Source organism: Lactuca serriola, chromosome 2 (genome assembly GCF_051521515.1).
Source record: "Lactuca serriola cultivar US96UC23 chromosome 2, Lser_US96UC23_V15, whole genome shotgun sequence".
In the NCBI taxonomy this organism is placed as follows: Eukaryota; Viridiplantae; Streptophyta; class Magnoliopsida; order Asterales; family Asteraceae; genus Lactuca; species Lactuca serriola.
The window spans coordinates 70,677,855-70,691,924 of record NC_136409.1 but is presented as its reverse complement, the minus strand read 5'-3'; the positions used below and the strand labels follow the sequence as shown (position 1 = coordinate 70,691,924).

Sequence of the window (14,070 nt, the reverse complement as noted above, 5' to 3'; positions counted from 1 at the left end):
AAGGAATCACTGTGGTTACTATTTTATTATAAGAAATAAGGGTTTTCTTAAAGAATCTTTTCATAAATTATAAATGAACTATTACAGTTAACTCCGTGAGTACCAAGGGAATACATCAGGGTTATATACAACAAGGATCTAACAACCAATGCGATTTGTGTCATCCGCCTCATTTCCTGTTCCTTGTTTGGTTGTGGGCTTGAGGCAGATACACATAATCGATGTTTGTTTACTCTGAGTTTTATATAACTTTTATCCATTTAGTACTCATAGAAAAGATTGCAGAGTCATTTTTATTTATCTTTCATCAAAGCAGGAAATATAGGATTTTCTGGAGGAACATGCAAACTTTTTTAAAACAAAACTTACAATTTACTACAACTTACTAAGTTTTCTACAACTTACATACATCACTAAAATCTTATGAACTCACTAGCTTAATTGCTGATCAACTCTTTCAAAATAACTTGTATTCTCAGAGAACTAGTAGTCAGGTACTCGCACTGAGAATTCAGAAGATGGAGCAGTATAGCTTCAAGTCTTGTTTTGTTATTTGTTTATGTACTCTATGTTTTGTGAACACATACTTTGTAAACACTTTCTTTCTAATGAAATGAGTAAACACTTTCTTTCTAATGAAATGATTGTTTATTACTTTGATTACTATGATACATGTCTTGTGATAATAAACATGACGTCCTCCACCCCCAATGGGTGTGGTGGTTGTGTTGTTGTGTTGTTGGATTTGATTTCAGATTTACCAGGTGGGTCAATGGGTGTGGTGGTGGTTTTCCGATAGATTATTTTGGAGTTGATTGTAGGTGTTCGGTGGTGTCTAATGGGTGTATGGTGGTGAGAGTGAGAGTAAGTCCATGTGTCTATAAATCAATTAAATATTTTTGTAATTCATAATTAATAACCAAATATAAAATCTAAAAAAGAAAATATAAAGGGTAATATAGTCTTTTCATGTCTCTAAGAGACGTAAAACACAACAAAAAGAAACAATAAGGATGATCCAAGTGCAAATAAATGTTAGGGACCAAATGTCTAATTTTGACCAAACTACAGGGACGATTTTATTAATTTGTTCAAAACATTATCACTGGTTTTATAAGTAATATTATTTTTTTTTTAAACATATAAAACAAGTTCAATGATCAAAATATATATATAAAAAACGTTATTGGCTAAATATGAATACAAAACAAATACGTTGACATTTTAGGCTATTAACCTTTTATTTTATTTTTTCTAAAAATGCTTTACATTTTACATTTAATTTTTTTGGCCTTTTTTTGTTTGACCCTTAAATTTTCTATTATTCATATTAAACCTCATCTTTATCTTTATTCTTTTCTAAAAATCCATTACATTTTTGTGTAAAACCATAAAAAATTAGCAGAAACATGCTAAAATAGTCAAACAAAAAAATGTAAAGGCTTTTCTGGCAAAAAAAAATGATTAATCGGAAAAAAAAAATACTAGATTAATCAGAAGAAAAAAAATGTATAAAGTATTTTATGTAACTGAACTTCGTTTAGTATCATCTCAACTAGATAATTATAAGGGTTAAATTCTTATTATAATAACAGTTTCACAATTTTACTAATTTATGCAACAGAACGGTTTTTGGCACATTATGGAACCACGTTTCAACTGGTTAAAAAGATACATATTTTGGTTAAAAAAAAAAAAAAGCAAAACATGATTGCCCAATGCAAGTCAAAAACCACCTTTTTACATAAATCAATAAAATTAAAGAACTAATATATCATTGTATAAATAAACAAATAAACCTGAAATATCATGGCATCCGAATTCCGAAATGAAGAGGGGAATGTTGTTACTACATAATTAATTAGCCAAAACATTGCCATCTTATTATACATCCTACAAAATTACAAAATTTAAACTGCTAAATTTAAATTAACAGTTGCACACGTGACATCTTCCTTTTTTAACACATGGGTAGAAATATTATAAAGGTGAAGAAATATAACAATATCACAAGTCATTTGCTTCCGATTTTGATCCTGACCATTCAAAAAGAAAAACAATATGTAAGATTCAAATTTCATATCATCGTCATTTAACTTCTTTTCAACTTGCACTGTGTTTGTCTTTGCATTGAACTGAAAAGGTGACAAAAACTGTAGATTTCAGAGAATATGTTGTTTGTGCAAAAGACATAAATGCCCTCCTCGTCATACACATGTTCTTAGAATTCAAAAAAACAGGAAAAGAAGTGAAAAATAACCTTTATCTTTCTGCTGACCATTGTCTTGTATTTGAGCAAGGGAAGCAGCTATTTGAGCACCAAGAACTGCATTGTTCTTCACTAGAGCAATGTCTATAACCTTATTAAGAACCAATATTCTTCCACCAAAATCCCAAAAAATTGAAATATATTCTTTTGAATATAACTAAACTAGTATAATGTTTGTAATAAGAATTAAATGCAAGAAATAGCAACCTACTTTTGTTGATTTGTTTATATAACCTCTTACTTCCATTTTTTTTTATGTTAAAACATTGGACTTTAAAAATCGGCCCAATAAGAAAAAAAATGAAAGTAAAAAGGTATAATTGGTTTTTTTTTAAAAGAAAATGAAAGTAGGATGCTATAATACACAAATAAATGAAAGTTGTTGTTTCTTGCATTTAGTCTTTTGGTTGAAAGGATACTTGACTCGAGAGAAGATCCTCCTGTTAATTCATTTACTCTAGAAAGTAGATAAGGAGTTTCTGCACTTCCTTTTATACCCTTCTCACTGCGATTAAAGCTCCAAATTATAAAAATTAGACATAGAAGCTAAAGATATGTGAACTATATATAGAAGGAAATGTTGCATTTACTTTTTAGGTTTAAATGCAAGTAATAACAACGGTTTTTCATTGATTTGTTTATTATATCCTTCTACTTTCATTTATTCTTAACAATCCACAATTTTCACTACTATAATTGGGTAGATTTTTCAAAATATAATGCCCTAATAAGAGAAATACTGAAATGTAAGTATGTTGGATGTTATAATACATATATAAATGAAAGTATGTTGCTATCTTTTTGTATTTAGCCCAATCTTTGAACATCAATGTTATCACTAATCTGTATTAATAATATTCAAGAATGCTACTTCTATTTTTGATTGATATATTTATTATAGCATCATCCTTTCATTTAGCCCTATTTTTAAACATCCAAAAAAAAAAAAAAAAAAAAATAGGTATTTATGTTGGTAGATGATTCTTAAATCTTACCTAGCTTCTCTGAGTGCTGTTTGTATAGCAGAGTCTATGACATTACCAGTAACAGAATGTTGTTTTGGAATAGGAATTCCTATCAAGATACCAGTTCTAAGATCAAGTCTCCTGTTGGCCTCTGAGATCAATAATTACAATTTACAAATAATTTTTTTTTTAAAAAAAATGAATAATTAATGAGTCATTTGAAAAAATGAGAATAAAGTTTGATGATACTTGCCAATTAGTCGAGCACATTCTTCCGGTGTATCTACTTGGCATGGTGCCTGGTTTGCCATTCAAAATTTGAACCTCTTAGGGGCATTATTGTAATTATGTCACACAGTTCTGTACAATGGAAACTTTCAAAAGTGCCTGAATTATTTAAGTAACTTTTATCTGTAATTGGAATCTAGTATAACCATAGAACAGATTATTAGTTCTTTTGGTGCTTAGATTTGTAGTGCATTTTAGTAACAGAGTTTTAATTTTTAAATAGGGTTAATAACACTGTTTTTGGGAAACAAACTATTTCCGGTGTATTCAAGTTGCCAACAAACAGATTTTATTGCATAAATGGGAATAAACTTTTTTTTTGGGTTTTTACCTGCTATACCAGGTTTAAAATTTTACACTTTTGGCCCAGGTTTTAAAGTTTGTTACAATTATGGTCCAAACTTTGCAAAAAAAAATTACAAATTTTCCCCAAATATAGTTTTACTTTACAAATCAACTTTTTAAAATTTTGATGCAATCTATTTTTTGTGTTGGTTCTATGAGTTTCGATGAATTTCTTGTGTTGGTTGTAAAGAATTTTAAAAACGTTCTAGAAAAAATTTAAAAGGTTCTAAAAACGTTGAAAAAAAAGTAGTAAAAAAAGTTAAAATTGTTGCAAAAAGTGTCAAAAAAGTTTGTAATTTTTTTCATCAAAAGTTCAAAAAAGGTTGCTAAAAAAGTCTTAAAAGAGTTAACTTGTAAAATAAAAACTAAATTTGGGGGGAATTTGTAAAGAAAAATGTTTGGACCAAAATCATAAAAATTAAAACTTGGTCCAAAAGTGCAAAATGACCTCCTATACCTTTTATAGCAGGTAAAACCCAAAAAAATAAAATAAAATAAAAAATGATGCCATTTTATGCAATACAATTGGTTTTAAAAGTGTTGGTTGTAAAGCTATTTTAAAAACGTTCTATAAAAAGTTTTAAAAGGTTCCAAAAACGTGGTAAAAAAGTTAAAAGTGTAAAAAAAGTTTGTAACTTTTTTTACCAAAAGTTCAAAAAAAGTTGTTAAAAAGGTCTTAAAAAGAGTTAACTGGTAAAAAAATTAAAAAAATAAAAAGTAAAAATAAAATAATAATAATAATAATAATAATAATAATAATAATAATAAAACTAAATTTGGGGTGAATTTGAAAAAAAAATGTTTGGACCAAAATCATAAAATTTAAAACTTGGGCCAAAAGTGCAAAATGACCTCCTATACCTTTTATAGCAGCTAAAAACTAAAAAATAAAATAAAATAAAATAAAAATCGTTGCCATTTTATGCAATACAATAAGTTTGTTGGCATTTGGCAGCTTGAAGACACTGGAAATAGTTCATTTCAGAAAAACAATGTGAACACTTTTAAATATATTAGAATTAACTGTGTTATTTTAAATCTGTTTATCAAGGTAAAATAAAACATGGTTGATGAACAAACCTTGCAGCCACTTTTTTCGCTATAAAAAGCAGGAAAGTCATCTGTTTTGTAAGCAGCAACACAAACGCCTTGAGTTTCCTGTAGCATTGGAAATTTACTAAACTGCCACTCTCCCAGTGTAAACTTATGTTTGATCTAAGCAAAAGAATGAACATACCAAATATTCTAGGGTTTTGGGAATGTCTAATATAGACTTAACTCCAGCTGATACTACACATATTGGAGTTCTTCCAAGCTCCGTTAGATCAGATGATATATCCAGTGCTGAAACAATGCAAGAATCACAGAAAAACCAACCAATCAAGAATTACAAAAAAAATTGCTATTTTTTATCCAACTGCTAATTTTGGGTTGGGTTGATTTTTGCCAGGTCAGCATAACAAGCAGGACCTTAGGAAACCTAAATTGTATAGAAATAAAACTGAAATATCTAGAATATAAGAGGTGTATAAGAGAAAACTTACTGTTTTCTCCATTTCTGTGAACTCCTCCAATACCCCCTGTAACAAATACAGAAATGCCAACCTGAAGAAAACTGTAGCAATTAAGCACATATGGAGGCAATATTGACAACTACAAAACCTTTATCCCAAACTATTGGGTGTATAGCCTAAAAAACAGAAGAAACTATCAAAATAGTGAATAACATCATTCAATTCAGAAATTACAAAACAAGTGTATACCAAATTGGTATCAGAGCAGGTTTGTTTAATATGGCAAGATCAACAGCAGCTAAAATCATTGAAGGAAGTATTGTTAGACAAACTAAAAGTCAAGTTAGTTGGAGTTAGTTAATGTCAAGGGTAGAATAGTCTTTATTTATCAAAAGTGGTTAGGTTCGTTATGGTAGTTAGAAGATGATAGTTATGTAAACATTTTCTGTTAAAACTCTCTTAATTTCTTTCTCTATCTTCATCATCTTTCTTCCATTACAACATGGTATCAGAGCTTGATCCATTTTTTGCTTAACTGATGAGAAATGTCTCATCAGGACCCCTCATTGATGAATAGTTTAGCTCTTGGTGTTCTTGGAAAGAAAATAAATAAATACAGCTACAGCTTTTCTGTATTTAGTATGTTTGCTTCAATGAATGTACTCGGTTCTAATTCCAATATCATGTTATGGCATAAACGCCTTGGTCATGTTTCTTTAGACATATTGAAACAATTGTTCTATCTTCCTGCTACTTATCATAATTTATTATATTGATGCATGCTTCACTTGTGTTCAAGCTAAAAAAACTCGTTTGTCATTCCCACATAGCATCTCAACTACCAAAGCTCCTTTTCACTTAATTCATGTTGATGTTTGGGGTCCCTACATAATTCCAACTTATAATGGTTATAAATGCTTTATAACCATAGTTGATGACTTTTCAAGATATACATGGATACATCTTCGTAGTCATAAGAGCTATGCTTATTCCTTTATTCAAACACTTGTTCAAATGATCAAAACTTAGTTTCAAACCACAATCAAATGCATCAAAACTGACAATGCTAAGGAACTTGGCTCATGTACAGATGGCATTGCATTCTTTCAAAAGAACAGTATCTTACACAGGCACATTCTAGAGGTTTCTAGAGCCTTATTTTTCTAAAGTTCTAATCTAGAATTGACATAGCTTATTGGGGTGAATGTGTACAATCTGGTGTTTATATTATCAATAGACCTCCTTCCAAAGTTCTTAAAATATATCTCCATTTGATGTTTATACCAACAAACACCATAATTGAATTCTCTAAAATCCTTCGGTTGTTTGTGTTTTGCTTCATCATTATCAGTTGGAAGGGATCAACTCATGCCTTGTGCACATCCATACATATTCCTGGGCTACCCTTCTGGTCAAAAAGCTTATAAGCTTTTGAATTTAGTCACACACAAAATTCACATTTCAAGAGATGTTAAATTTTTTGATAATTTATATCCACTTCATTCAATTCAATTAAAGAGCATTCATTCTTCTTTCACACCCACTTCCTATATACCCATTGTTTCTCAGTTTGACCATTTTACCCCTGCTCCAGATTTTACAGATGTTTCTAATGATAATTCAAATAACTCTTCTTTGTAAAACTCAGTTTCTCAACAATCTGACCATTTTACCCCTCCTGAAGAAGAGTTAAGAAGGGCTTCAAGGATAAGGCAACCACCAATTCGTTTTCAAGATTATGTTTGCAACATGGTTTACAAATCTATATATAAATGACATTTATACTACAGCTTCTCCCATTAACCATCATTTAGTTTTTCACATTCATCAAGACACCACTTTGAACCTACTTTCTATCATTAAGTCAAGGGTACTCCTGAATGGGAAGAAGCTATGCAAAAAGAACTCAAAGCTTTAAATGACAATGGTACATTGGTACTTGGGACATAGTCAAACTCCTTAATGGGAAAAACTAATTGCATGTAGATGGGTATAATAAGTCAAATACAAACCAGCTGGCTCTAGAAAGGTTTAAAGCAAGATTGGTTGCCAAGGGTTTCATACAAAGAGAAGGGATTGACTTTCATGAAACCTTCTCCCTTGTGGTTAATTTCACAACAGTCAGAAGTCTTGTTGCTCTTGTTGTTAAGCATAATTGGGGTATTCATCAGTTTGATGTCAACAATGCATTTTTGCATGGAGACTTACATGCGGAAGTTTACATGAAACTTCCGCATGTTCATGATATTGATTCTCCATCTCTTGTGGATTAAGACAAGCTTCTAGACAATGGTATGCTAAATTTTCTTCAGCATTAAGAGCTTAAGGATGTACTCTTTCCCAAAATGATCACTCTCTTTTTCTTAAAACAGGTACTTCATCTACAATTATAGTTGTGTATGTTGATGACATCTTAGTAACAGAAAATGATGCAGAAGAAATCAACAATTTAAAAACATTTTTGAATGATCAATTTCAAAATAAAGACTTGGGATTAATTCATTTTTTCCTTGGCATTAAGTTTGATAAACTTGAACAAGGCATGGTTGTTCATCAAACCAAATATATTAGAGAATTACTCTCTGCAGCGATCATGATCGTACAAAGCACGTAAAAATTGACTGCCATTTTGTAAGAGAGATATTAACAGTTAGCCTCATTCAATTGGAACATGTTCATACTTATGATCAATAAGTTGATATCTTTACAAAACAACTTCATGGAGCTCAACATAATAATGCAAGATCCAAACTTGGTGTTTGTAATTGCCTACAAGCTTGACGGGAAGTGTTAGACAAGCTAAAAGTCAAGTTAGTTGGAGTTAGTTAATGTCAAGGGTAGAATAGTCTGTATTTATCAAAAATGGCTAGGTTCGTTATAGTAGTTAGAAGATGATAGTTATATAAACAATTTCTGTATATATTTGCTTTGTAGCTTGTCTCTATGTTTAGTATTAACAAAATTCAGTTGAAACTCTCTCACTTTCTCTCTTTATCTTCATCATCTTTCTTTCATTACAACAAGTATTGGATGCATGAAAGAGGGATTTCAAGCTGAAATCTACTCATTGAAACATATATTGGAGCAAGTTTTCAAGAATCAAGCTGAATCATCATAAGGACACCCTAGTTGAAGAATCAGACGAAATCATATGCAAATCAGGAGGTAATGGCTTAGATCCTACCATAAGAGCATAACTCAATTTACTTTCCCCAAACAATTTGAATAAGGTCATGAAGGTTGCTATCAAGATCGAGGAGAAGAATAAGGTGTTGAGTTAACAAAAAGCAGTCCCCTCTTAGAATGTGAAATGCAATTTCATTAACTCACAAGATTCGAAGACTTCAAGAGTATTAGGACAGTAATCCTACAGGTCAACAGAAAAATGAAAAAAAAAAAAAAAAAAAAAAAATTAAAAATGTTGGTGAGTATCCAAGGCTAACTGATCAGGAACTATAAATGAAATGAGCTTTGGGATTGTGCTATAGTTGCAACGAAAAATTCACTCCGAGCAACAAATGCAAGAAGGAACTTGATGTTTCGTATATGAAAAATTCAGAATGTAACGAGTTTGATGAGACAGATTCAGAAGAAAAATTCACTAAATTTGGGTAATTGGGACATGACATTAGGCATGCAATGGCTTGTCTCTTGGAACCACACACCACAACTGGAAGTTGCGAATCATAAAGTCTTAGGTAGTGAGACAACGACACTTAAAGATGATCTTTCACATGTCATGCTATCTTGATTGAATTTGGGATCCTATAACAGAAATTACCAAGCAACAAGAGATTCAGTCCAAGTGACAAACATTTTTACAAGACAATAAATCGGTAGTTCAAATACCAAAAGGGTTACCACCGACACGGGTATTTGAGAAAAGTATGTGCTCAAGGAAGTTTGTGGACCAGTGAATGTTAGATAGACCCTACCATTATCCTCACTATAAAAAGGACAAGATCAAGAATTTGATTAATGAAATGTTAGAAGCCAAGATTATACAACCAGGTAAGAGTACATTTTAAGCCCAATATTATTTGGTAAGGAAGAAAGAGTGAAAGACAGGAGTTGGCAATTTTGTATAGATTATCATGCCTTGAATACGATCACGGTATTAGACAAATTCCCAGTATTTGTGATTTTTGTGATTGACAAAGTGCTAGATGAATAGTATGGGGCAAAATATTTCTCCAAGCTAGCCTTGAAAGTTAGGTATCACCAAATTAGAATCTCACAAGAGGATGTTCCAAAGACGAATTATCGTACACACAAGGGCCATTTCGAGTTTCTTGTTAGGCCCTTCAGTCTAGTAAATGCCACCCGCTACGTTTCAAGGCCTCATGAACGATGTATTCAAGACATACTTACGTAAATTCATTTTAGTGTCTGATAGACCCTTGTTGAATCTATCGTATACCCCAGACATACTAACAAAAATACTTGATAATATTAAGGTAATTCCCAATCATTCGAGAGGAAAGGGGCTCTCCAAAAGAACAAAGTTCTAGTTCATACAAATTCTTAGCTACCTCATTCTACGTTCTAACAGGATATAAATACTACTCATGAACGAGGTATTCAAGACATACTTATGTAAATTCAATTTAGTGTCTCCCGCCGATATTCTGGTTTACAGTAATACTAAAGATTACCGGATTTTACTCAAAGAAGCTTTTGTCTAAAACACCCATTTTAAGATTATTGGATTTTACTCGATCATTAACTATTGAGACAGATGCATCAAGATACAGTGTAGGGGCAACAAGAGCAACCTATAGCTTACTTTAGTCAAAGATGGGAGATCGGCCTCAACAAAAAGTGAATTATGAATAAGAACTAAGAGTTTGAAATATTCTTTGTGATTAAAGATTAATAGAGTCGGAATACCAAAAATGAGTTAGCATACTATTGGGGTATGATTTTGATAAAGCGTACAAGAAGGGTACTAGTAATGTGGCGACGAATGCCCTTTCAAGAATTAAAGAAGATGTGGAATGTGTCATGATTGGAAGGCCTCAATAGAAAACAAGAAATAGGTAATGATGACTTTTTGATGCAGATCAAAAAAGATATTCAAGAAGGGATCACTTTACACAAGGGATTTACTTTACATCATGAATTATTGTTTTATAAAGATTGTCCTATTATACCATGGAACTCTTCATTGATTAAAAGATTTTTGAAGAATGCCATGGTGGATCAATAGAAGGTCATGCAACAAAAGGTGAAGATAGAACTTACCAAATAATGGCATCTAAAATCTTTTGGGTGGATGTGAGAAAGGACAAAACTAATATGGTTAAAGAACCACCAAGTTAACAATGGCATCCAAGTCCAAACGAAACACCAAGTCAATATGAAGTTTTAGTCAAATGGTAAGACCTCTGTGATTTTGTGATTTTGAGGCTTCATGGGAAACTTGGGAATCTTTGTTAGAAAATTTTCCTAATCATGACCTTGACTCCTTGAGGACAAGGTCCAACTCAACTAGGGTGGTATTGGTAAACCACCTTTAAGGTTTACATACTTGAGAGAAGAAGGAATAGTCAAACCTAAGGTTAACTTGGCAATTGGATGAGAATCTTCACATGATAATCATTATGTTGTTGAGTCCATTAAGAGATGTGAGACTTGTCAAATTGTACATGAAATAGGTGGGTTGGGTTGTTTTAATGGAAGAGAATCAAATGGTTTGTTGTTTAGTTCATTAAGAGATGTGACTTGTGAGACTTGTCAAAAATGCAAAACTGAGACGATTATTTATCCTGAAATGCTTCAACTATTGTCCATTCCTCAAGGCATATGGGGAGGTAGATGTAGACAGTATTACCTCTACACAATATCTGATAGAATAAGGAGGTGCTGATATAACCCAAGAATTAAGGCCAAATGTTTTCTTTTGTTATGTTTTGTTTTTCAATATTATGACCACTACTACCACATATTAACGTAGACCTTTAATCATTACATATCAAAAGGTCCAACTATGAAGACAATATTGTTATTTTATATGTTTAAGTTCAAATGAACCTATCATGAGCATATGTATACTTATATGCAATTCACCCTCATAGCCTTATTGTTCTTATATCAACGAATCTCATTGTATATATCACACATATGCATACCTAAACATGTATCCTAGCAATGTAGACTTCAATAGTACTTGTTTATCACACAAGACTATGAAAACGTATTGTGATATCAACCTCCCTATCCTATAACTAACTTCCTCGCCAATCTCCCTAACTTTTTTTGAAACAGGCAAAATGAATTAGCCAGAAAAAGAAAATCAACAAGAGAGCACATACCATTGATGCAAAGATCATGGTTGCAGACACGGTTGTTCCACCACTACCTCTTGTGGCCACCTACAAAAATCATGAATCAAGTACACATCAGATAATTTAATTTATAGTGTCAAGAAAATGAAGAATTTGATCAATAGAACACTCTATCTAACAATTATGTACGAACTTTAGGGGAAAAAAGAAAAAGCTTCAGTCAAATGAGGCTTTAAAGGGAACCTATATAAATTGCATATAGAAAGTGAAATTAACAAATGGAACAAGTGCATATACATATAAACAATGAGCTAGATTAAAGGCATACTCACAACATATGCAATGTCTCTTCGAGATATTTTTCGAGCCTTAGTTCCTAACTTAGCTAACCTCTCCAGTTCTTCAGTGGTGAGCCCTAAAAGTGAAAAATAAATAAATAAAAATACTAAATATCATGATAATGCATCTCTTGTTGACAAGTAGCAAAAAGCATTAAGGGATAACATTAACATAATAACACCTATGCATGGTATGCCATCCAAAATAGCAATGGTAGCAGGAACAGCTCCATTTTCCCTCACAATGGCTTCCACTTCTTTTGCAGTCTCAAAATTTTGAGGATATGGCATGCCTAACAAACAGGAAAAATATAGTCAGAAGGCTAAAATTTTAAATCACAAACAAATACAATATATTAAACAACATGAGCACCAAACACCCCAAAGATAATGATATACGAGTAATTATGTCAGCTCACTTACTCTCCATAACTAAAGTATGTAATCACCTTTCATACTGATTACACTAAGCATAACTGTTCATCATGTTCATTGTCTTTCAACAAAATAGTAGATTATCATAGTATTGATGTACAGGAGTGTAGCTCACAGGACTTACATACATACAGAACTGTACTATGTGATAAAAAAATAAATAAATAAATAAAATAAAAAAAACCCTAAAATCACTCCCTTTGACCTCAAAACTCAAACCATTGGTTAGTATTGAATATAGGGCTTATAAATTTGGGAAGAATGTGAATATCTAGATTATAAACCAAGTCATACCATGAGTTATTATAGTGGACTCCAGAGCAACAACTGCTTTCCCATTTGATAAAGCTGTCGAAACATCTTGAGAAATCTTAATACTCCCCGAACTGGTATTTTCATAGCTATTCCCCTCATTGCCACCCTATTCGAATAACAAAATTGCAAAGAACAAAGAAATCTCGGATTATTTCAAAATTTTATTGAGATTATCGTAGCATTGAAAAGTAATTTGTGGAATAATCATATGCAATCAATTAATTACACTAGTGGACAAGTTTAGGGCTGGATCATACACGTATCGAAGTTTGCGGGATTTGGTTACCTTGGAGCCTTGTTTTGATATGTTGAAATGACGACGGAGGTTGGTTATCCTTGAGATAGCGTTAGTTCGTGACGACATATTTCGTGAAACTTTGCAGTTGCTACCGGCTGGAGAAATCCTCGCTACTTTGGCGTTCCCTTTCTTCTACTAGTTTTTAGTGGACGTCCAATAATAAAGGGAAATCGAAGGACCAGGTCATAGACCGGGGAGAGAGTGAGAGATAGCGATGTGCTTTGGTGGTCTCGTACCGAATAAACCACAAGGTGGTCTCGTACCGAATAAACCACAATCGGATAAAAAGGTAGAGGTTTTAACTTTTGGACTTTTAGGCGTTTTTGGATATAAAAAAAAATAAATAAATAATAATAATAATAATAATAATGTTTATTGTTTATTCAAGCTAATTTGAGTGTTTTGATAAAATTCAGCTTATTAAGCTGAATAAGCTAATTTTAATAAGCATCTATCCTCATGTTTATTGTTTATTGTTTATTCCCACCACAAATAAGCTATAAACAATAAGCTAAAAAACTAATCCAAACACCCCCTTGACTTTTTAAAAAAATTAAAAAAGTTTAAAAGATATTTGGTAAAATAAAAAAGTTCAAATTAACTTTTAGCCATGACTAAAAAAGAATATTTTTAAAAGTCATGCAATCTCATCATTTTGTAACTTTTGGCTTTTATATCTTAAAAGTCCACCCAAACATATTTTAAATATCTCTTTTTAGAAAACGTCATTTTTACAAAAGGACTTTTAACTTAAAAAGGAATCTCAAACACACCCTTAGTATTGAAATTCTCTTACCGTTTATATTAATACGGGAAAATGACACATACAACCTACGAACTTTTTAGAATTTACTTTTTTAGTCACTTAACTTTTTAGTGGCTTTACGAGGGAACAAATTGTGTTGCAACCTAACAATTTAGTCCCTTTTACTTATTATACCCGGTAACCATGTCACATCGTCCCAATTTGACACATCATCGATGACATGGCGAAATTGTATGTTCACCCTGCCTCC

General features: G+C 31.7%; 1 protein-coding gene across 1 annotated transcript; it reads right to left on the bottom strand.

Annotated features, from left to right (window-relative positions):
* Nucleotides 1-1,758: 1,758 nt before the first annotated feature.
* Nucleotides 1,759-13,310, bottom strand: LOC145086366 (indigoidine synthase A family protein). Its single transcript, XM_079024115.1, has 13 exons — nt 13,043-13,310; nt 12,736-12,862; nt 12,189-12,299; nt 12,001-12,083; nt 11,696-11,755; nt 5,412-5,472; nt 5,105-5,211; nt 4,948-5,025; nt 3,488-3,533; nt 3,265-3,385; nt 2,689-2,774; nt 2,261-2,353; nt 1,759-2,036 (listed from the first exon to the last, which is right to left on the bottom strand). Exons 1-13 carry the CDS (start codon nt 13,118-13,120, stop codon nt 2,008-2,010), a joined length of 1,080 nt encoding a protein of 359 aa, XP_078880241.1. The 5' UTR covers nt 13,121-13,310; the 3' UTR covers nt 1,759-2,007.
* Nucleotides 13,311-14,070: the final 760 nt, after the last annotated feature.